At 34.4% G+C, this 25,300-nt stretch overlaps 1 protein-coding gene and 1 long non-coding RNA gene across 2 annotated transcripts; one reads left to right on the top strand and one right to left on the bottom strand.

The window, feature by feature from the left end:
- Positions 1–7,281: 7,281 nt before the first annotated feature.
- LOC141648129 (protein RAE1-like) lies at positions 7,282–16,434 on the top strand. Its single transcript, XM_074456615.1, has 12 exons — positions 7,282–7,605; positions 9,546–9,632; positions 9,768–9,845; positions 9,956–10,146; positions 11,406–11,547; positions 11,746–11,826; positions 11,984–12,112; positions 12,978–13,055; positions 15,005–15,076; positions 15,813–15,893; positions 16,056–16,083; positions 16,131–16,434. The coding sequence occupies exons 1-12, from the start codon at positions 7,543–7,545 to the stop codon at positions 16,187–16,189; spliced, it is 1,089 nt and encodes a 362-aa protein (XP_074312716.1). The 5' UTR covers positions 7,282–7,542; the 3' UTR covers positions 16,190–16,434.
- A 424-nt stretch (positions 16,435–16,858) lies between these two features.
- LOC141648130 (uncharacterized) lies at positions 16,859–20,623 on the bottom strand. Its single transcript, XR_012545936.1, has 3 exons — positions 20,363–20,623; positions 18,183–19,827; positions 16,859–17,028 (listed from the first exon to the last, which is right to left on the bottom strand). It is a non-coding gene; the product is annotated as an uncharacterized LOC141648130 (long non-coding RNA).
- Positions 20,624–25,300: the final 4,677 nt, after the last annotated feature.

The following is a 25,300-nucleotide window of genomic DNA, read 5'->3' as shown; positions in this document are numbered from 1 at the left end:
AGTTGCACCAAATGAGTGCGACATCAAAATTTAAAAATTACGAAATATTGAATGATCGGATATATGGCTGAAGGTCTGAAGCAATAGGTATACAAGATGAATTCTAACCTTCATTCATTCGTTCGCCACTTTCATCTTTCCCGGTGATACCGACACTCTCTAGTTGAGCAACCATATCTGGATTCACCTAAAATACACAACATACACTAAAGTCAGTCAAACAACATCAAGTCATTTGGAGTCACATAGAGTTGTTTAAGCCGATTGTCATGTACACAAACCTCATATCTATGTCGATGTCTCTCTTCAGCAAAACTTGCATTTTCGTAACTATTGACTGAGATGAAATAAAGTAAGTTCCAACCTCCAGGTCAAATTTAAATGAATCTTGCAATGAAATAACATAATAGTAGATTGTTTCATTCATAACCGTGATTATATTCTTACAGTTTTGCACTCGTGCAGTCGTTGACATGAAAATATGTTCTCCTTGAACCAAGTCGCATTGTGCCACCCAAGTGAACTTTTGATCCTTGACCAAACAACATCACATACAATGTTATTCCAATTCTTCATATTATTATGCGACACTCGCTTGATTTCATTCGGATCTGATTGTCGGATCTCAGAAATCGCCAGGGTTCATTAGCATGTGACACCGTAAAAGGCGGAACCAGGAGCAGCAACGACAAAAAAAAGAAAGAGGGTCCCAAGAATGCCCCTGCCAGAGGACCACGACAAACAGAAAAAGCAGATATTGGATACCCCCGACATGCACAGGTTCGCAACAAAGATTTAAAAATAGAAAAACAAACATAAGAATCAACATGGAAACTCACATCAGAAGTCCAAGCTCGGATAGACAGACATGTTAAGGTTCAAAAGAAAGGCAAAAACAGGAAAATAAAAAAGGGACAACAAGGAAACTAACCTGTGAGTTTTGACTCGTCTACCAAGCATCCCTGCAAAATAAAGCAACCACTATCCACAAATTAAGAAAAGGCCAATTTTAATTAAACCCAGTAAAAATAAGTTCTGCGAAGAAAAACAAACCAAGTTTGATGATCCATATACTCAAAGATGTTACCCAAGTGTTGCATGGTTTGGTGTTCAATTTTGTCTAGGAATGGGTTCACTTTTGGTTGGCGAACCTTTATTTACCCAAAACTGGATTTTAATATGAAAATCCTAGAAACCCAATTCGTGATAGGACATCATTATAGGACGTCGAATTCGGTGCGAGGAGCGGCCGATTGAAACACAAACCATGCAACATGTGCTTCCCTACTTCTTTTTAATTAGATTTATTGAAATGAGTAAATTTCCATAAACATGTGCTGTAACTTTTCAAAGAGTTCTTAAAAAAAGTCCATAAACTACAAACATCTTCAAGTTCCATGTAGGTTATTGAAAATAGATGCGAAAGACCGATTCAAGCATAAATAGCATGTGCCCACCTTAATAATATTTCCGCACCTATGTATTCAAGAAAGACAAGGATTAGAAGGTTAGTACAGATCATAATATAGAAAACCTCAACGAAAAGGCTGATGAATGTAGTAAGTTCTAAGAAAGGCTTACTTGACGAAGCTATCAAAATCAATCAGAACCTTGTCGCGGCTTCCACCGTTATAATAGGAAATCAAAAGTTGAAGAACCAACAAAGGGACAACATATCCGGCCTACAGCGCATCTTTTAGCTCCCCAACATCAATTTTTCCACACCGATCTCTATCAAATTTCTCGAATATCACCTGAAATGAGAACAAATGGCTTACGCCAAATTTGCCAACAATAATTAAAGGAGACCATGAGTTTCATGTTACATCTTTGCTCTGGGTTTGTCAAGTTTGAATTAAGATTGGCATAAAATGGATGGCTTCAAGAATTGTGGAGACAAAGTGAGTTTTTGTCATCAAATTGCTTAATTAATTGTAATGAAACTATTAGATTTCCCCGAATGTCTTTAGGTTTATAGTGCAAATCATGCTTGGACAGCTACACACAAATCAACAATCCAAAAACCAACTTGAAAAATCATACCTCAAACTGACAAATCAATACCAGGTCTACTCCGATTTGCAAAACACGATCTGAAACCAAACGTGGTATTTTTTTTTTTTGAGAGAATTAGAGCAATTACTTCATAGGTCAAAAGAAATATCCAAATTCCAAAAAGATATAAGCAAAGCACCAAATTATTGTATGCAATCAATTTAAACCTAAAACAACCCCAATTTACTGCATGCAATTCCACACAAAAAAAAAAATTATTGCATGCAAGCAATTTAAACTCAAAAAACTAAATGCTAAATTACTTAATTTAATGCACAATCAATAAACCACCTCAATAGTTTAACATATGAAGAAAATCACAAGAATGCACAGTTAACTTACGTTCGTATAAGCCGGATTCAATTCGTCATCGCCATTGTAGTCGATTTGATAAGTGAACTGTAAAGATCAACTAAATTCAGAACATAAGGCATTAATGTGACCCATCAATGAAAAAAAATAACCAGGGGTAAAATAGGGAGAAATGCACAAAGTTACTGTTATATATATATATATATATATATATATATATATACTAGGTAGTATCCCGCGTTTCGCGCGGCCTGTTTTAAAATTTTATTATTATAATTGAAGAAAAATAACAAAATTTGTATATGACCTTTAATATTTTTAACTATAAATAAAAATAAATCAATTTTTCTCAAATTCAATTTTTTAGGTTTAACTTCAATGTTTTAAAATAAAATACATACCGTTTTAATTAAAACTAATAAGTGATAATTAGTTATGTATGATCAATGTTTATAAATTATTTTATGACTGATCAAATATCATATTAATTAAAATAAAATTTATTCGAATAATGCAACAATCAACATTAAGTTCTCAAATTATATCATTTCACTATACTTTATGTTCCAAATCAATTAATATTTGTTCAAAATAATGTGAATATAATTTTATATAATTTTTTGTTTTTTATTTATAACGTGTGATATTAATGTATCAAACATATAGAGTTCAAACTCAACTTATTCAAATGTTTTCATTGTGTCTTACACGTGTTATGTGTCAAACATATCTATAAGAATTGCACCTTTTATATTTTTAAACAACTATATATAAATGATGTTTAAGAGTTTACTTGTAAATAAAATAGGTTAAACTTTCTTAAATAATATATTTTGAGATTTAACTTCAAAGTATTTAGAAGATGCCATATAAAATATTTAACTAAAAGTAATATTTAGCTAGTCATGATCAATATTTATACTCGACGTATACATATTTTAATTGAAGATATTAAAGAAAAATATAACACTTTTTCTACTTTTTCATGTCGTTTATAATTCTATATTATTTTATAATCATTACTTTTGTTTTGATTATTTAAATGCACTCGCGATCACCGTGTACATACATACTCGTTATCACACTATTTAAAGCTATCAAAATCTCACATTTAACTTATTACGGGATTCTACCTAGGTTTGTGACCCGTGAAATTCACGGGTTTATGAGAATTTTTATGAGGCTTGGTGTCGATTGAACAACTTTATGTTTACGTAAAAAGACATGTCGACACCAAGCCTCATAAAAATTCTCACAAACACCTCTATTAAATCATCGGGTTCTCACCACTATTTAACTTATTACGCATAAACACCTCTATTTAACTTATTTTGACTCTTGTACTCTCTCTTTTCAAATGAATTTTATAATCTTGTTAAAATATACTTCACATATAAATCTAAAATATATGAAATTCATTTGAATGAAGGGAGTATTTTATTTTCTCCATAGTTTCTATGAAGACACTTTATCGCCAAGACATAAATTTTTTACCAATTTAACATTACATATTGAGTAAACTTCTTAATATTTGGAAATTCAACTATTTGAAAGCGAGAAATGACGTTTTGAAAAAAAACCATTGAAACTTCAACATATTTGTATAACACACTACTTTTGTACTCCACTTGTAAAATTGCGATGAGCATTTAAACATCTTGAAAATGTATACACAATTACTAATTATAAAGCTATGAGGGAAGAGGATTCTCTCCGTTTTTTTTGTTGTCCATTTTCTCTCACAAAGATGTTTATTATTATTATTATATACTATATTCCAATTTTACTCATTAACCCTTTTCATTTTTAAGTAAATTCACAACCATTCGATTAGGCCTAGAGAATCGAATGTTGAGAAGTAATGAACATCCATTTCGTTTTTTTCTAAGAAATAGGGAAAATCGTTACTCATAGAAACATTAGTACTCCATACTATATACAAAGAGTCCCTAATAGTGGCAACATTCGTAAAATTGTTCGGAGTATCAATATCAACTATTTTATACATTAGATTTTGTTTTCTCATTTGGGTAAGCATAATGAAAGAAAAGAAGCCTACATATATATATATATATATATATATATATATATATATATATATATATATATATATATATAAAAAATTAATAAGCATAATTAAAGAAAAGAAGCATGGATGTATAAAATAAAAGTTGTACCATATTTTTATTTTTGGCATAATCACACCAACTCGATTGTTTTTACACCATTTTCTCAAACTGTTTTGAACTTATTCAACAACTATACCGCTTGTTATGCAAAATTGTTAGCCGTTTAGAACTCTTTATTCATTGAACCCATTGAAATTTTTACATTTAGAAAGAATGCATAACTAAACGGATGCGGATTTCGAATAAATAAGACAAAGTGAAAATTTGGTAGTTTGACCTTCATTCTACTATAAGGAAATATAAACCTCTAATCTCATTAACTTCCCTTTTTGGTTGTAATTCTTAGAGAACATCATCATACACATATATACATATTCAATTATCCACAACTAATATGGAATCATATTAGTAAGGGAATTGTCCTCACTTGAACTCATAGTTGATCTTGCACTTGAACCTAATAATATCATCATATATGTGTGAATGTGTGATTCCACTTTGCTATTCATTGAACAACTGAAGTTGTATAGTATTTGTTTTTCATGGGAAGTATGACCAATTTCAGTTTTCTCCTTGAAATAAAGGGTTATCATTTCCGATGCATTTGGCAGCCATTTTTCCAGGAGCGAGGCCGGGTTCGGTGAAGTTCTTTAATGGATCATCTTGATCTTAGACGATGATACTCAAATCAATGATAAAAAACATTTAACATTTAGGAAATGATCAATGTGACTACTGTAAATGCTAAGTTTTTATTTGAAGCTTTTTGCAAATCTTCTTAAAATAAAGAGAAAAAGAAGGATGTGACTCAAATCTGATGAGAGAAATAAATTTATGGGGTAAATAAGTGGATGAAGAGAAGGTAGTCAATAAAAAGATATGAGTTACATTCAATGATGAGTCTACCACTCTTTTGAATGAAAAATTGGGAAAATGTGCGTTGAACATTGTTTGTTGACATTACATTGAAACAAAATATTGCACATAATAGTATACTCGTAGTCTCATACGGAGTATCGGAAGATAAATCATACATTGGGAATGTGCGTAGTAATTTAGTAATTTAGTACACCTCATTTCATTTCTAGTCAATTTATCATTTTCCTTTACATACTACAGTAAGTTACTAATTTGTGTACCTACTATATTTCAAAGTACTATATTATTTCCAATTTCCAATTATTTATTTCTTTTGCATGCTACATGTCTAATCTACATTGTTGCAACCCAACTTTATATATAGACATAAAGTTTTATAACTTTCTCAAAAATGTCTTTTTGAAAATTCACGGGATCACACTAAGTTTTATAACTTAGTGTTTGTGAAAATTCACGGGATCACACTAAGTTTTATAACTTTCTCAAAATGTCTTTTTACGTAAACATAAAACATTATGAGACACTCACTTTAATCATTTATACAAATAAAAAAATATTTCAATAAATATAATGAAAATTATACTCAATTTGAAACATTTTTCGCAATGAATATAATTATTTACGTTTTAGAATTTATATCAAAATAATTTTTTAATAAATTTAGAATCAAATCACCCTAATTATTTAATTTAATTTTATAATAAAATTTATTAAATTATAATATATTTTATTTAGATTTATACAAAGATTTATTATGTTTATATTTAATGTTCAGGTGTAATTAATACTTGTATTTAATGCTGGGTTGACACGTGGCGCATCCACAGCGTTTCAACCCAGTTTTATATATATATATATAAGATAGGGGTTGTTTGGTTACCCTCTTAAATCATGGGAAGTAGAAATTCCCATGAATTGCTTAAATATGATGTTGTTTGGTTGCCCATTTCATGGAATTAGAACTTCCCAAGGAACTTCAATTCCTCCATAATGTAGGAAGTTGCTTACCTAGCCCCCCTTGGTAAATGCAACTTCCCACATGAATTCATTTCCCACATGACAACCAAATAACATTTTTACAATTCACATGAATTACAAATTCACATGAACTTAACTTCCTAGGAATTTCATCTTTCCATAGTGAACCAAAAAACCCCATAGAGTATAGATTTTTTAAAGAGTAAAGATAGATTCGGAAACGGGGAAGTGGCAAATAAGCCCCATACGTTTGACAGTATGTGCATATTAGCCCCATGTCTTTCTATTAGTGCAAATTAACCCCACTAGTTATACTTGATGTGCAATTAAGCCCAATTGCATATTCTCATGTCATTCTCTCGCCGGAAAAAAAATGACATATCGGAAAGTTAGAAAAAAGGGAAAAACTCAATCTTAGTCATCTTAATTATTTAATTATTCATAGAATATTCACCTGCAACTGCATTTTCCAGAATCACAAATTACATCGTAGTGCACACTGAACATGAATCATATTGTTGAAGAGGTGGACTTTTTCACAATTTACATTCAATAACATCTCATTATTTACCTCTTGTTTTCCTAGATATTTTCATCTCGTTCGTTCACAAATTATGTGAGCTTGTTTACTCCATTAATGGAGATTTCTGGAATTCCTTTAATTCATCACATATACTACATTAAAAACCCCAGCTTTCTATAAAACGTCTCATGTTTCGGAATACTCAGATGCAACAACATTTTTTTAGAATCATAAATTAGCATAATATAATTACAGATTTACAACAATCAAAAATCAATTAGAAAAAGGGAAGAGAATGAGTTTTCCTATGTTTTTTTAATTATTTAATTAGTCTTACTCATCTTTCCGGTGCCATGTCTTCTTTTTCCGGTGAGAAAATGACATGAAAATATGCAATTGGGCTTAATTGCACATTAAGTATAACTAGTGGGGCTAATCTGCACTAATAGAAAGACATGGGGCTAATATGCACATAATGTCAAACGTATGGGGCTTATTTGCCACTTTCCCGGATTCGGAAACTTCCACCTTTAATTCAAAAAATAATCATTCCGATAAATTCTTCAATTTAAAATTTACTTTCTCATAATTTCGACCAGAATTCGATTATTCAAATCTCCTACATTTAATTTGATCAATTGATTCAACTTTTGAGTGATTTCAACAATGTCTGCATTTGGATCATCCCCTGCTTCTACTACTCCTCACAACCCTAATAAATCTTCCGAGGTATTTTTCTTTTGTTAATTTTTTGGTTTAAAGATTGTATTTTAAGCTGATTATAGCTGTTTTCGATGTTAATTGTGTGAATTTATTACTTTGATTGTACATTTTTGCTTGTATTTTTGTTAATTTGATTTCATGAGGCAGTAGTTTAGGTAGAAATGCAAGATTACTGTACTGTGGTAGATGATTAGGTTTGCGCGTATCGAATTTATCGGTAAATGCTTTGAAAGTGATTTGCAGCTTGAATTTGACTATATGTTGGGTGTACACAGTTCAATCAATCTTAAAGAACACAGAATGGAGACCGGAGGGGAAGTAATTTGTTCGTTACATCGGTCATCGTAGTATATTATTTGCGTAATGCCGCCTCTATGCGATGCAGTTAACAGATCCTACCACCGGTTGTATATATAAAGATGAAAGGAGTTTAACTCCTTTGTAAATAAGTTGAGCTCAGTTACTGAGTTAGCTTTGTAGCTGAGGCTGAGTAACTGTGTAAAGGAGCTCAACTCCCTTCGCCAGTTGTCTATAGAACCAGTGGTGGGATTTTTTTCCCCATAAGGTAGAGTAATGCTACATATATTCGGCTCCCTATTCCGCAATTTGCGGGAGCCCTTGAAGCAACGAGGACTGAGATTGATAGAGTGTGGTTAGGTCGTATGTGTAGACAGTTATAGCTCATGTGAAAAGGGTGTTTCTTAGAACTTTATCTAGATGGCGCCTCAGGCCCTCTGTAAGGTGCTCTATAAGTCTACAACAAAGAAAATTAGAAATAAAGGATGGCGACAGCGTTAAACAAAATCAATTTCATATAGTTTATTGCAAATAAGGAAGTTTCTTTGTCAATGTCTCATTGCTTTGAGGGTGTAAATGGCATTATGCTTTAATACGGGGAGAATTGACGTGAGGTTTTTGTCATTCTTCAGCTTCATTTACCTCATTAGGGCTGTATTCGCACGATCTTTGCTGAAAGCAATAATGATTTCGTACTTAATTTCACATTTATGATAAGTGGTGGATAAGTGTTTTTCGTCAATTTTCAGTCTTTCACTGTTGATGTTCATAACTATTGGTCGTGACGGTGGTTTGCCACACTAAAATTTATGAGGAGCCCTTATTTCTTGTGTATGTGTGTGCGACACCCTCTTCTCTTTTACTTCTGTTAACTGCTGGTTGTGGTTAGGGTTACCTAATTCGCTCACCTAGGGTGCAAATTGCGAATTAATACGCGCGCGTATTAATTCGCAATACGCTTGCGAATTAATTCGCACTAATTCGCGAATTATATATTAAAATCAGCGAATTCTAAAAGTTCGATTCGTGAATTAAAAACTAAAAATTCAATATGAATTCGCAAAAAGTAGAGAATCGAAGTCGATAAACTTACATTTTTGGTTCATATAATTCAAATATTACACATAATATACTCTATTTTTTATAAAGTGAATACCAAAAGTATAGTGAAGATTGAAGAACTATAGAAAAGTATGAAGTTTACTTGCAATTAGACCACCACCACCTCAGGCGGTCAGGCCTTCTTATTGTGAAGATGAAGGATACTGATATTTGATGATTTTATATAACCACAACAATGAATGCATGTCAAAGATCTATTATGTACAAATTTCTTTATTCCAAATTTTTCCAATTAGTTATTACTCTAATCAATATCTCATATTTATCAAGTAAATGAAGCGTATTAATAATTACGAATTCGCGAATTGCTTTTTTTTTTTTGTATTACTTTGCGTATTCAATTCCCTATTTTAAGCGAATCGCGAATTCGAATTATGCGTATTATGAATTCGGTAACCCTGGTACTTGTGGTTCTGTCATGTAAATTTTCTTTGCACATTCTGAAATTGATATGTGGTTTATGGTCATCTGGCATTCTGGTCTATTTTAACTTTTGCGTGTAACTTTTTAAATGGATTCTCTTGCAGGTGGTTAGTCCTCCGGGAGACTCTGTTTCAAGTCTTTGTTTTAGCCCTAAGGCCAATTTTCTCATTGCTACATCCTGGGATAACCAGGTCTGCTCTATCAGCTCTCTATTTTCTTTGTAGTGATTCCTGCATATGCTAGTAATGCTACATCTTCGGATAACCATGTGTTGTGTTTATTAGTTCCATGAACTTTCACTTACAGGTTGAAACCATATATTTCAGGTAAGATGTTGGGAGATAACAAAGAACGGAATGACTATTGGCAGTGTTCCTAAAGCATCAATCTCACACGATCAGCCTGTATGTTACTGTTTCACTTTAATGACTTATTTCTATACCTATAACCTATCTAATAAAGCAGCTTTCCCTATAATATCTGATATCTCTACTTTTGTCATCATTCTTCAAAGGTATTGTGCTCTGCTTGGAAAGATGACGGGAGCACTGTGTTTTCTGGGGGTTGTGACAAACAAGTGAAGATGTGGCCTTTGTCTGCTTCCCAACCTGTGACTGTGGCTATGCATGATGCACCTGTAAAAGAAGTTGCTTGGATCCCTGAAATGAACCTCTTAGCGACAGGAAGCTGGGACAAAACTCTAAAGTAAGCTATATTTTCTTCTCACATTTTTTTGTACCAGACTACCACGGGTGCTTTATACTCTATACGCACAAGGTTTATTTCAGAAACCCGGGGTAATGTTACTTCCCCGGACCATCCTAGTTTTCCATTTAGATGCATGGAATCCAGTTATCCAACCATTTTAATCTGGTAACATTTTATGATTTTAGAACGGGTGATAGATTAGACTATTGCAAATCTAGAAGTCCAGACGATTCTCTCTGCTGGTTTTGTTGAGAATATATTATTTAGATGGAAAGCTGGATACTTATTTAATGTTTTGATGTATGTTAGTAATGATACTGACATATACCAATTACCAATTGCTTTATCAGCATATAGTATTCCGTACTTGTTTCCCTCTCTGAGTCTTGTGGTGAAAACATTCAGATTTTTCCATGGCCATAGCGTAGTATCTGTTTATTTTGCTTGAGCCACTCTCAATTCTTAATTTTGTGTACTCTCTTTATGCTTCTATGCATATGTATTGTAGACTTACTGATGACATAAATTATGGATCCTTAAATTAAATTATAGTGTGAGACCTTGTATGCAGGATTATGTTGTAGGCTAAGGAAATGTTCCCTCTCAGTATTACTGCAAGTCAGCTGTTATTAGTACCCCTGCCAGTCTGCAGGACATTGAGTCGTTTATGATAAAAAAATTCTATGCACAAAATCTTATTGCTAATGACTTATCTGCATATTAACTTTCCTAGAAAAGAAGATACAGAGTATCGGCAAGGAAGACTTTTAATCTTTTATGTCAGTTATTTAGATTTTCCATATTTCCAATGGAGCCAAAGATTCATTACTCTTTGGTTCTGGATTATGATGGAATAAAGCAAAATTGTTCACTAAAGTGGCTACGCTTCTTTCTCTTGTGAAGTAGTGGTCCTTCGATGCAGTTTTCGACGCAATTTTCATCTTGGGTCATTCGGAAACAACCTCTTTGTGTTGCTAACACAAGGGTAAGGCTGCGTACATCCGACCCCCCCTTACCCCGCAATTTGCGAGAGCCATTGAGGCACTGGGTTGTTGTTGTTGTTATGTCAGTTATTTAGAGTTGCATATCGAGATTACATCAACTATTTTAGTATTCTTAAAAACTGATTTTCCTTGGGTTTAAATTTAAGTCTAAATTTCCTTTTGTGAATTTATTTATGTTTTCCCTTCATGTTGTCAACTTCTCCTGCTTTTTAACTCAACAAGCATTGTAAATTTGTAATTGTTGTCTCTTAGGTACTGGGATACCAGACAGCCCAATCCAGTGCATACTCAGCAACTACCTGATCGTTGCTATTCTATGTCTGTGCTGCATCCTTTAATGGTTGTAGGAACAGCAGACAGAAACATTGTCGTTTTTAATTTGCAAAACCCGCAGGTATTTGCTCTATGGCATGATATTGCATTCCCTTCTATAATCTGAACTCTGGAGTGATCCAAGTTCTTTTCTTTCCACATTTTGTACATTAAAAAGATGACAAAGTGCCACGAAAGTTTCTGATAGCTACGGAAAGTAGGCTATCTGTTCATGTTTAAATACTTTAACCTCTCTTGTTTGATCTCTCTCTTCCTGCAGACGGAGTTCAAAAGGATCCAATCACCCTTGAAGTATCAAACGAGATGTGTTGCTGCATTTCCTGATAAGCAAGGCTTCTTGGTGCGTATTCATTTAATTTTCTGGCATGAAGTTTCAGTTCAACTCGTTTTTTTGTGGTAGTTTTAAAATGCTTTAAAGCTTTTGATTTATGCGTGGGCCGTGGAGTCCAACTAATGGTTGGCATATCTGAACTGCCCACCGTTTCTTATTGGAATAGATTGGATCAATTGAAGGAAGAGTTGGTGTACATCACCTTGACGATGCGCAGCAAAGCAAGAATTTCACTTTCAAGTGCCATAGGGATGGCAATGATATATTTTCAGTCAACTCTATAAACTTCCATCCTGTAAGTATTTAATCTTATCTGTATGACTTCTTAAATAATGATACTTTGTGTGTAAATGTAGACCACTATGTTGCTGGTACCCATTTCAGGTACCAATTTAGGGTAATAGTGCCACCATCTATTTGCAAAGTTGCCTCCACACTCGGGAAAAATTAGGGCTGATTTTAACTGCATGTCTGAGTATGACACCCTAGTCCTAGGTGACACTTGTCTCATTTTCGAGATTTCGAGATACAAGTTCTTGAAAAAAAGGTCTATATCTAGCTGTAAAATGTATGTCTTCAAGTTTTATTTTTCTCATCTGCGGCTCTGCGGCTTCCCTTTACATTTTTTTCTGGTATAGTAACACTTTACATCTCAGATGGATGTTGGCTAGTTGATTCTTAGAATCAAGAATTGCGAACTTGCGCAACGGTAATTAGGTAGGTGGAATAGTCACTTGTTAGTGGGGTTATACTCCATGCTCTTGAAGTTTTACAACTATTATTACATTCAATCGTAATCTGGTATGAGTCTAAATATGTTTGAAGTGATATTAAACTTCTTGTTTGTGTTTTGGGTGGGTAATATTTCTAGCTTCAGAGACCCATCACACATATATCCCGCTTCTTTTCACCAAAAAAAATAAACGTTATTAACAGGAAACTTATTGAGCCGCATCCATCTATTATTTTTCTTTTTCATGATGTTATTTTAAATCAGTTAGAATGTAGCAGTTTCCAGGTGTAGCACCTTTATATTTAGGATATCATTCCTTTTATGGGTCTCAAGTAATTTTATTTTGATAAAGGATCTCCAGTACTTTGCCCTCGATATTGATTAATATTCAAACTTCAAAACGATGTCTGACTTTGCCCTGTTGCAGGTGCACCACACATTTGCCACTGCAGGATCTGATGGCACTTTCAACTTTTGGGACAAAGATAGCAAACAACGGCTCAAAGTGAGATTTTCTACATGTTTCTTTTAAGCATATTTTTTATCCTATTCATGTGTAAGTGACCAGAGGTCATAGTAGATTTCAATCATGGATGTGATTTTTCTTTTCTACAGAACCGAAGTCACAAGGCGTTTTTTTAAATATAAATTTTTCTTGGACCCAGGAACGTCACAACCTCTCTGTGGGCCTTGTCCTGAGTTGAATATATAAATGCCTAAAATATTGAAAACTTGGTACATATTTTTCTATTGGTGATTCTGAAATGGTCATTCTCATGGCATCATGCATCAACATGCGTTGGACTAATAAGATAACCTTGTTCCAATGCCTACATGCATAGAAGTTGCATACTTCAAATAGCCTCACAGGATCAAGATTTTGAATAAGATTGTCCGATCAAGTTTTGTGCATATATAATTTCCTATGTAATTTTTTTGCAAGACCCTATATCTTTGTTTTCCTTTTTTGCGTATGTATAGATTTTCTTTTCTTTGAACCTACATTATAACATTTAGGGGTCGTTTGGTTCGAAGTATTGAAATGGTATGGAATGGATTGTGATACCATAGTGGTATGGAGTTAGAACCCCATACTTGCTCATGAGTGTTTGGTTCGACCCTGGAATGGATATAGAGGTAGTAATAAGATGGAATGGAGTTAGAAACTTGAGTGGAAATATGGGTATGAGATTCCAAGGGGTTGGAATGGAGTTAGAATCTATTGGGTATCTAATTCCATTCCAAAAACCTCCAACCAAACACTAGAATGAATTGAATCCTGCCAAAAGGTCCAACCAAACATCCCCTTAGATGATATAGAAAAGAAATCTACTTGGAACCAGTTAATAATTAGAGAAATTGGGTGAGGAAACAAAAGCTAGAGTGGAATCAAACACACCAGGATTAGAAGCAAGATTTACTACTGTCATTAGAACTGAGATTTAAAGCTGTTCCCAGAAGCGCTGTAATAAGTTTTACTCTAGATTTTTTTTTAAGCTTTTGGACCCATCCGAGATATTAAATTTTTTTCACATATTCTTGATTGTCAAGCTGTGTTTGTGTCATATATTTATATAAGTCATTACCATACGACTTTCGAAGACTGGTGTCTAGCTTTTATCTTACAAGTTACATGCATTTGAGTTTTCAAAGAATTTTTTTTTTGGCAATTTACTTGATTTTCTAATATCTTTTGTTTCTACTTCAATTTATGCCCACTAACTGGTTTCATATTGGTATGGACACCATTCTTATGTGATATAAGGGTTTTTTGTCAAACACAACCTTTAAAAAACTTTTTTTTCCAAACACCACCTTTAAAAAAAAAGTTTGTCAAACACAACCTTTAATAATTTATTTTTTGTCAAACACGACCTTTTGGTCGGGGGGGTTTCTGTGAGATTTTTATTAGGGTTATGATGCTTTATTTGGTCTGAATTTTGGTATGTAGGTATAGGGGAGTGCAAGGTAGGTCGTAGTTGTGGTGGTTGCGGTGGTTGTTCCTTGCAAGTGGTGGTTCGAGAGGAGTAAATTGACTCACGAATAAGTCATACTTTAACTTTTTTTTTTATTTGTATTTACCTCCACTTCGCTCCTCCATCCCTACTTTACACACCGATAGACCCCATATAAAGCCACCTATTGCCACCATATTAATAACCCCTGGAAAGCTTACACTCCCACCTTTCCAACGAGTCTAAAAACACCTCAAACCGACCACGTTTGCTATTTCAAACATTGACTGAAAATCACCGCATTACAAGTGATCAAACTTTGGCCAAAAGGTTGTGTTTGACAAAAAAAATTTTATTAAAGGTTGTGTTTGACAAACTTTTTTTTTAAAGGTGGTTTTTGGAAAAAAAAGTTTTTTAAAGGTTGTGTTTGACAAAAAACCCGTGATATAATGATAATCAACCAATCTTTACTGACGGCCTTGCTAATTTTTCCGTTCAGGCTATGACAAGATGCAACCAAGCTATACCGTGTGGTGCCTTTAACAGCGATGGCTCAGTCTATGCTTATTCGGTTTGTTTTTGTACTTTCTTCATCTTCATCGAATGCATTTTTTTCGTCCAGGCTGCAAGTGTTGCAGACTTTCATCCTTAAGGACCCCTTAATGGGGATAGAAATTGACCTGGTAGGGCTGGTACCAAGGGATTGCCTTGGTCATTTAGTACATGAAAGTCCTTGTGTTATGAACTCGTACAAATTCTTCAGTTCAGTGTGTCTTGTCCTTCAACCCTTTCTCGTAAGTTGAACACTTCATTTTCTTCCGCTCCTTGATAAATCCCAACTGTTGCGCTTTAGCTAAGGCGGACCATGGCACTTGATGTATCTTACATTTTCACCTTGTTTCCCCTGGTTCTACAATCCATACACTCTGCTAGTTGCAAATTCACTCCTCCCTCTTATGTTAGTTATCAGCATCGCTGAGGCTTCTACTGAAGTACCAAAGGACTTCCTTGATGTAGATCATTAGAAATGATGGCTTACATGGAAATGTTTGGGGGGACACTATATGGGGCTTACGTGGACACTTTTATCGTATGAGACTGTTGTATCTTGGCGCCATGCACCACCACCACCACCACCAACCTTTCCCATCCTATGGATAAATTTTATTTCTGTTGTAATCATGGTCAAGTCTAACAATCTTCATCACCGAGTGGTGGTTTTAACGATATCAATTTTGTGCACCATGCTACGTATGTGTCATGGCAAGTCGCTAAAGATGAAATTCTCAACTCAATGCAAATCATAGGTGTGTTATGACTGGAGTAAAGGTGCAGAATATCACAATCCATCAACTGCTAAGAGCTACATTTTGCTGCACTCAACTCAGGTACATTCCCATGATCTGTCTGCGTCAATTTGTTCGTTAGCCTTTTTTTTTTTGTTTCTCTTTGCAAAATAATTTTTTTTGATTTAAGGCTACCTGTTGACATTAATGTCTGATCTCTTCGACTCTTCCCCATTTTTATTGCTGTCTCTGCTGTGCATACAGGAGGCTGAGGTTAAACCCAAACCACGAGCTAAGCGTTAGTGTTGAAGATTTTGCTTATTTCATGTCTTAGAACAGTTGCAGAACGGGTTTCTTCTGCTTGGTTCATCATTATACTGCTGATCAGGCCTACGTAGTACAAGACCCTTTTAGGACCGGAAATTTTTAGTTGACTCAGTTGAGGTTTTGTAAATCTTTCTCGATTTTTCGCTAATTGATGGTTGAAGAGTGTATAATTTTTGTATTCATCAAGTAAATGACCACAGATGATTTGGCACTAGGAATTGTTTGATTTCGTTGACAATAGTACTCTAAAAATGTGACAATAGTTTTCATTGACAATAGTATAATTTTAAGATTTTTTGATGGTTTTGAGTTGAGACAATGATTTGAGCCCGTTGAGTTAACGAGGGTTCATTTGGGAAAAGAAAGAGTGTCAATGATTTGAGCCCGTTTGTAAAGTTCTTGGAATCCAGTTTGGTCAAAGCTCGGTTCGAAATCGTTCAAAACTGATTTCAAGCCGAATTCGGGCCGAGGTTGACCAAACCGATCCTATTTCAAGCTTAGTAAAGCTCAGATCGGAAGCTCGCTTTATTTTTTTATTATTTAGTTTTGGATTTTACAATTGCTTTTGTTCTTAATAAAGTGTGATTTTCGTATTTATAAATATATTATTTATATTTGATAATTATTTTATATTTGCATTTATCGTAAACTATAATTATTTTTAGTTTGATTTAAAAATTAAAGAAAATAATTATATAATCGAGCTCGAGCCTAATCTGAGCTGATTTTGAGCTTTAATTTTTTCAGTTCGGCAAATTCCGAGCTGACTCCAAGCTCAAGTTTGAATATCCAGATTTCAAGCCAACCTGAACTCAAGCTCAAACCAGCTCACTTACAGACACGAGTAGGCTTTGTTAGGGCATTCCATATTTATTGTGCTAGGCCGCTATTGACCTCATGTCCTCATGACCTGTAGTTAGGGATGGCAATGGATCCAGGATCCGCTCCAGATCCGCAGGATCCGACCCGCATGGATCGGATATGGATCCTAATTTTTGGGACCCGTTGGATATGGATCGGATATGGATCCATTACTTAAAAAGAGGATATGGATCTGGATCTCACCACTCAGATCCAGATCCGATCTACAGACCCGTTTTTAATTTAAAAAAAAAAACAAATTATCAAATTACTCATTTACTTACTTCACAAGTCATAAGTTTATAGTATAAAAAAATAAAAGTTGGTAGTGCATGACGTAACTTAGTAATTGTTACTAGTTATGCCACTTAAGTTGGCCACTAATATTGAATTTTGTAGACTCTATGCCACTTCGTAGTTTTAAAAGATGAAGTTGAAATGTTATTGTGTGCGTATAATATGCCACTGACCTAGTTTGTTATTGGCACACTTAATATCGCATGGGTAGTTCTAGACCTGACAAACGGGTCAACCGGGTCGGGTTCAGGTCGGGCCAGTTTGGGTCGGGTCATTTCGGGTTTCTCAAATTTTCGGGTTAGTTCGGATCGGGTCAGTTCATTTCGGGTTACGGGTCTATTTCGGGTTTGTTGGTCGGGTGTGTTTCGGGTCAAGCGGGTCGGGTTAATTGGTCGAGGCCATTTTCGGGTCAAAGATTAAGAGAAGAGAGACATTTCAAGTCTATTAGGGTCAATTAAAGTTATATTTTATCGGGTCATTTTCGGGTTGAGTGGTTTCGGATTGGTCATTTCGGTCGGTCATTGCGGGTCCATGAAAGTTCCGGTCATTTTCGGGTCGGGTCGGATCACTTCGGGCTTCGGGTGTCATTCGAGTTCAGCAATTCGGGTCGATTTCGGTTCTCGGGTCATCCTTTTCGGGTCGGGTCAATCGGGTCGGGTTGATTTTGCCAGGTCTAGGTAGTTCGTGTTACTTAACTTATAACACTATTGTGTTTATTGTTTATTTTGATATTGTCTTAGATCCGCATAGGATCCAGATCCGACCCGGACCCGTCGGATATGGATCTGGATCTGAGAAAATTGGACCCGTTGGATATGGATCGGATCTGGATCCAATGTGGAAAATGCGGATCTGGATCTGGATCTAGCTGGATCCGGTCCAGATCCGGCCCGTTGCCATCCCTACCTGTAGTATTCTTGTATGATGTATCTGTACTGTTACAACTTACATCATAGCTAAAACATAATTTAAAAATTACACAAATTATGCATATATGACAATATTCCTCTCAGGATTTAATGTGCCTGGCAAAGTAGTAAAGAACACAGTAGATTAAATTAGCACCTACCGAGGGAGTAATATTTATGCGTCAATGGCAAGCCTACAATACTTGATCCAATTTACGCAACAACGAAAATGTCACAAGATTGACTTTTACCACCTAGTAAAATTAAGCATTCAAAAATTTTGGTATATAGGGTATTCGGGTGCGTCAAAGCATTCAAACCTTTTGCCTAATTTTGAATACATGAAGATAATATAAGGATTAGTTGAGACAATCTCAAAAGCCATTTCTCACTAGTATCCGAACTTATATCCATCCATATCCATTCATGAAAACATATACTCGTAGAAAGTAAACCCTGACCTTCCTTGAAGCGGCCAAATTTCATGCCTCACATACTCCCTCCAAAGCAGAAATACCTGAATTTTAGATTCTCCATTATCAAATCAAACACTCAAGCCATCAAAGCGGTATTTATGTAAAAGCGCCTGTTTTCGAGGACTAGTACCAATAGCACAGTAAGCAGTCAACAGAAATCTGAACACTAGGGGAACTGAAACTAACAACCTAAATCCTAGCAGTAACATCCCTCAACACACGTAACTGAACCTTATCATAAACATCAACATCCTTAATCAAGTCAACCGCATCTGTCTGCATCAGGTTCACCAGATCAACACAAACAACAGTACCGGTATTGGACACACTGTGTGCAGGCTGGTAGAACACATGGACCGTCAAACAGCCGAGGGACACCCTGCGATGCATGACCATGAAGCGGGATCCCCGTACTTGATGCTCTACTAACTTGCTATTTTGCAAATCCATTTATTCCAAAAACAAAGCAATGCTATTTTGCAGGATTTAGCTGGTAATGAAGACAACGAACTTGGCGATGATAAAAAAAAACAATAATGTTGCAGATGTTAGATAGTTATGATGAACACGAGTTAGGAACCAAAAGTTACTTGAATTCTTCTTGTAATCTAAATTAGTTGGCGATCAGAAACAAACGAGTGAATCATCATCATTCAGATATAAATTAGAAGGTTGACAGATATTCATGTTTTCCTCCACTTCCAAACCACATCTTCTCTTGCATAATTCTTCTGTGGTGGTAATACCGGTGGTGGGAGACATGTTTTCCTCCACTTCCAAGCCACCTCTGATCTTGCAGAACTCTTCTGTGGCAGTACCGGTGGTGGGAAACATATTAGCTTCCTTTTGAGATTCTCATTCTTTGGGGGTGGAAGACCGGTGGATAAGAATCTTAGTATTGTGGAAGGGGATGGAACACCGGTGGGCAATTTGGTAGGAGGACAACGAGCATAAGATGTGGACAAGATAGCACGACCGTCTTTTCTCTTCTGACATAATATAGAAAAACGCTTAACGCAATTGAACACATCGCGGCCTGTAATTTCAGAAATACGTTCCCAGTTGAAAGGACCTCCAAACCTGTAGGCATCAACTAACTTCTTATCTTCTTCTTCTGTCCAAATGTCCTCTTTTGTTATTGGTTTTTTCTTGCAAATACGCATCTTCCTATTGATATTGATATAGTAGTAGTAGTAAATAAGAAATTATTCGTATATTTTTTCCTATATAATATAACTAACATCAGCAAATCGAAACCCTAGAAACCTAATTGACCAAACTTTTATTATTTTGAACCTGATTCGAACAATTAATCAATCGAAACCCTAGAAAGTACAAACCTAATTGAGCACAATTTAATTATTTTGAACGTAATTCGAACAATTAATCGATGGAACCCCAAATTTAATCAATCTTTAAAATCAATCATACGTAATTAATTTGTACACTGAAATCAATCAGGAACCCCAAATTGGATCAATCACTAACATCAATCAGAACTAATTAATTTTAACACTGCAATATTTGATCAATCACTAAAATCAATCAGAATTTAATCACTTTGAAGTTTGAGCGCTAAAATCAATCAGGAAACCTAAATTATCGAATTCAGAAAACGAAACTAGACAACGGATTTGAAATTAAAACAAGTGAACTGCAAATTACAAATTACAGAATTAGAATGATGAGTGAAAAAACGCACCTTTTGATAACGATTGATGATGATGATGATGATGATGCCGAGGTTTTATGGGTTTTTTTTCCCTAAAATTTCTAATACGTACTTGAAAAGATAAAAGAGGTATGCATAATCAAGAGTATTCATACCTATGGGGCGATATCAATTCCGGGCGAACTGTACTCAAATTTTTTTTATAAAGAAAGGAAATTAGGTTAATTGGAATTAATCTATAACATTCTCGCGGATGAGAGGGGTAAAAGAAAGTCATATAACTTTCAAATTACCAAGAAAAATCAAGTAAATAAAGGCCAAAGAAAAGACTCTCAGAAAAAAGTCTAATGTAAGAAGTAAGAACAACCCAAAAAAAAAAAGAAAACAAGAACTCAAGTTACAGTTTTCTTACCTAATAAAAAAAAAAAGCAAATATCCAAACTTATAATTTCTAAGATTTAGAGCCGTATAAACTGGTGTCATTTATGACTAGTTTCATGCAGGATTGTGAGTAGTTACTCCTTGCATAACATGTTCATCAATTTGCACGTATATGAAATTCAATTGCTTTTTGTCTGCATACATTCGGGTTAGTGATTGGTGTCACATGCAGGGAGGTGCTTACATTCCTTTTTTTTTATTTTTACCCATTTAACTCCACATTAGCCAAATTTGTCTGTTGACCCTTAGCTACATCCAAATTTAGCCTGCCTTGTCAAGCTAATTTAGTGTATATTTCGCGGTATATGTTTCACTGTGCCAACTTTGGCTTGTATCTGATGATTTGGAGTTGGTAATTTATGAAGACAAGGAGGATGAGAAAAGAAAATTGAAAAAATATAGATTTTGAAAAAAAAAATGAAAAAACGTGAAAAATAGAAAAAGAAAAAAGAGAAACCGAGAAAAAAAAAAGAGAAAAAAAAAAGAAAAAAAAAAAAGAGAAGTAAGTTCGATTGTTGACGGTTTCACTCCTATGCTTTATTTATATCTATTGAGGAGTATGTTTGGTTCGGTTTGGTGAGAGTTAAATGCCAAATTAAGGGCATTGTGCTTAATTTTGATGGATGAGGAAATGGATATGTTCCATTCGGTTCTGTTTAGGTACTAGCTTGGCCGCCTATACCTCCACATTTCCAAAAAAATGTTTTACCTTTTCTTACCCATTGCCTCACTGAACCATATTTTTGTAAGCACTCGGTTGTGACAGACCTTGATTGGTTGGAATTTATGTACGGTAGTTAGAATTGTCTATCATATTAGTTGCATGCATGTTTATGTGGGTCGTAGTTTAGGCGAGCGGCTATATTTCTTTCTCTCTTATATTCATATGTTCACCCTTTGCTTCATGAGAGAAGAGTGACCCGTGAGAGTCCAATTTTAAAGGTCTTGCAAGGTCAAAGGTTCAGCTTTATTATAAACATCTTACAACTCGTTTGCATTTGACTGTTTTGCTACTAGTGTTAGTTTGCTTGCATTAAATTGGTTTAAGTGGGCATTTGTAGCTAGCTCTGAGCTATCTTTTCCGTTCCATTAGTTGCATTTAGTTTACTCGAGGACGAGTAAAGGTTTGGTTTGGGGAGATTTGATACGTGCATTTTATATAGTCTTTTTAAGCCTCTTTCTGCACGTATTTCTATGCTATCCTCGTAGTTCTATGCTACAAAATGCCCCGAATATTCTACTTTGGTTTGTTTTGCTTTATTTGCAGGAATGGACCTGAAAGTAGTGGAATCAAGCCTTTTATCGTCCACTTTGCTTGCATTTAGAGGATGATTGGATTTGGAGCAGAAATATTGCTGTTACCGGATGCGTGAAGTCATTTCGGAAGCTAAATAAACAAGTCGATGCTGAAATCAACGAAACAAGTAGCTGGCTGAGTCAAAGTTACTCGATCGAATGATTTATTAGTCGATCGAGTACTCTTGGAGGATGAGAAGACTCGATCGAGTACTTCTTGTGTTCGATTGAGATGAGCTTTTTAGGGGCTCCTCAATCGAGTAGGTTTTCTACTCGATCAAGTGGTTTTTGCTAGATTCTGTTCGATCGAGCAGTTTCAAATGGCTCGATCGAGTAGTTATCTAATGGGCTCGGGCTTTTTCAGTTTTATTTTGTTTTTAGGTCAAATAATTGTCTTTCCTATAAATAGGAAAGACGACAAACGACTTAGGGGATCGCTTTTTCATCACCATATACATTAATCTTTTCCTTTTCTCTCTGTTGAACACTGCCTTTCTTCCGGATCTTATTTAGTAATTCTTTCTCTATTCTCAATTTATTTTGCAATGTTATTTACTTCTTCATCTTCATCTTCTGCTTTTATTTTATTTATTATGTCTAGCTAATTTCCCTGCTAGGATTTAGGGGAGTCAGTAAACTGATGTTAATTGCTAATTAGGTTACAGATCCTTTGTTATCGTTCTGTCTATGTTGTTAATCACTGCCGTTAATTGTGACTAGCTATTTCAATTGATGCATTTAGCTTAATTAATTTTGGTAAACCTTAACCTAGACCGGAAGGTTGGAAGGGGTGAGACCTGCAGTGAACAATATGATGCTTTAAAGAGGGCGGAAGCTAAGCTAATAGTATTTTAGGGCGAATTGAGACGGGAAGGAGATATTCGTTGCCCCTTAGACCGACACATCGACTGATCTGTGACCTTAGCTGCAATTAACTGACATTCATTGATGACCCGACAATCCTAGTTTTCTCTCTCTCTTGTTAATCCCTCTTATCTTTAATTCTCTTGCCTTAATCTCCCTTAGTTTAGTTTATACAATTAAAACCCCCAATTGTGACCATAGACAGACTAGAATTGACAAATAGATAGTGACCGCCTCCCTATGGAGATCGACCCTACTTACCACCGACTTCTGTTAGTAGTACTTAGGTATTTATTTTTGGTACCTGACGACGGTATCAAGAATTTTATACATTCTCAATTTATAACAGTAGAACTTTTATCTTTGTGTATTTAATCCCATTCGACAGTGTTTTCGCCACTATTTTGCACTAGATTTTATAAGGGATTACAAACAATCAGTTAATTTTCAAGGCATTATCAGTTGTAGAGATTATTGTAAAAGAAAGATGCGAAAAACAAATCTATGATAAATCGAATAGAAATCGCAGAAAATCGCAGAAAATCGAATATTACCGATCGCCATAGATACTTAATCGCTCTATTCCGGAGACGTTCTACACCTTTTGGCTGTTTATAACAACCAGTTGAATCATACTTGACGTTGGATGCAATGATGGAAGCTTGATCATATCCTTCAATTCCCTCAGCGGCGATTGCGGCGGCTCCAGCCCAAGCACAATCTTGATCATCTTCTAAACTTTATCACCATAGTCTCATACAAATTTAACAGCCTTCTTGAATCCTTCCTCTGCAAAGAAAACTCGGCTGGCGGACGCCATTGTTTTCTCTCAAAAATTTAAAGTGTGCTGAAGTAGAATCCTTCCTCTGTAAAGAAAACTCGGCTGGCGGACGCCATTGTTTTCTCTCAAAAATTTAAAGTGTGCTGAAGTAGAATCCTTCCTCTGTAAAGAAAACTCGGCTGGCGGACGCCGTTGTTTTTCTCTCAAACTTAAAGTGTGTGCTAAAGTAGAATGAAATGAGAGAAGGTGGAGGCCGTAATTATACAAGTATATAATATATAATATTCGTATATAATATATAATATGTATATATTACGAAGTACTACCTAGTACCTAACTACGGTAGACCTGGCAAAAAAGTCATTCGGTTCGGTTTCGGATCGGATCAAATCAATTCGGTTTCACTACAAAAAATTGACCCTTGCGCCACGAATTATGCCACGGGAATTTATAATTCGAGTTAGATTTTGTTTAGCCACGAGAAAATTTTCATTCACTATCTTAGAAAAATTTTATGCCAGAGGACAACTTTTCCCGTAACAAAAAAGTCAATTGTGCCACAATTTAGGCTATGACCGTGGCTAATAATTATTCTTGCCACAAACTATGTAATACCCATGGCGAAATTATATTTAGCCACAGGTCATTCATGGCAAAATATTTACGTAGCCACGAAGCTAGTAACAAGCACTCATGGCGGAGTTGTTTTTCAAACTTGAATAAAGATATTTCATATTAAGCTAAACATAAAAATTACTTTTTTGTTAAAAAAAATACAAAAGCTAAATAAAACTTAATCAAACATAGATTATATGAAAATAATTTTAAATATAAAATCTTGAAAATATTTTGATTAATTTAATAAATATTTCTTATTCTTTTATTTAGTTTAGTAAGAAATTTAAAACTTTTATAAAATCATACATTAGTAAAAAAAACTATTATCGTCATAATTTTCGATTTTCTTACAAATCATAATATTTTTTGTGGGTTGTTTACAACATCTATAGTTTAATAAATTAATCTAAATATATAATTTTGTTTATTGAAATCATGAATTTCTCCTAAATTGCTTTATCTTTTTTTTTGTTGAAACTTTATAATATTGAATAATATTCTTAAAAGACTGCATCATATTTAAAGACATGATATATCAAATTAAACAAATATATCATTGAGAAGTCTTAAACTAATATATTGTCAAACTTTTTATTCAAAAATTGATTTATAACTTTATTTGTAAAATATTTATAAAAAACTTGAATTTGAGATAAAATTGAATTTGGTAAAAAATAAATTTTGGGGAATTTCGTATGGAGCAAAAAATAAAGGACAATTAGATTAAATAAATGATTAAATAAAAAAGTATGCGAAAAAATGAAAGTAAAAATGATCTCCAACTAATCATTAAAGAAAGAAAAAACATATTAAAAAAATAATCGATAAAAAAATCAATATAGAAAATATTTTTTTATTGAATATAAGCGCATCAAAGGGAAAATAAAATAGGTATTATAATAATAAATTCACATGTGTAAATAATGTGAAAATTTTGATGAAAAAAACGATCAAGGATAGCTAAAAGA

The sequence above is a fragment of the Silene latifolia genome, chromosome 3 (assembly GCF_048544455.1).
Source record: "Silene latifolia isolate original U9 population chromosome 3, ASM4854445v1, whole genome shotgun sequence".
In the NCBI taxonomy this organism is placed as follows: Eukaryota; Viridiplantae; Streptophyta; class Magnoliopsida; order Caryophyllales; family Caryophyllaceae; genus Silene; species Silene latifolia.
Note: the sequence above shows the minus strand (reverse complement) of the source record. Positions and strands in the feature narration are given on the sequence as shown.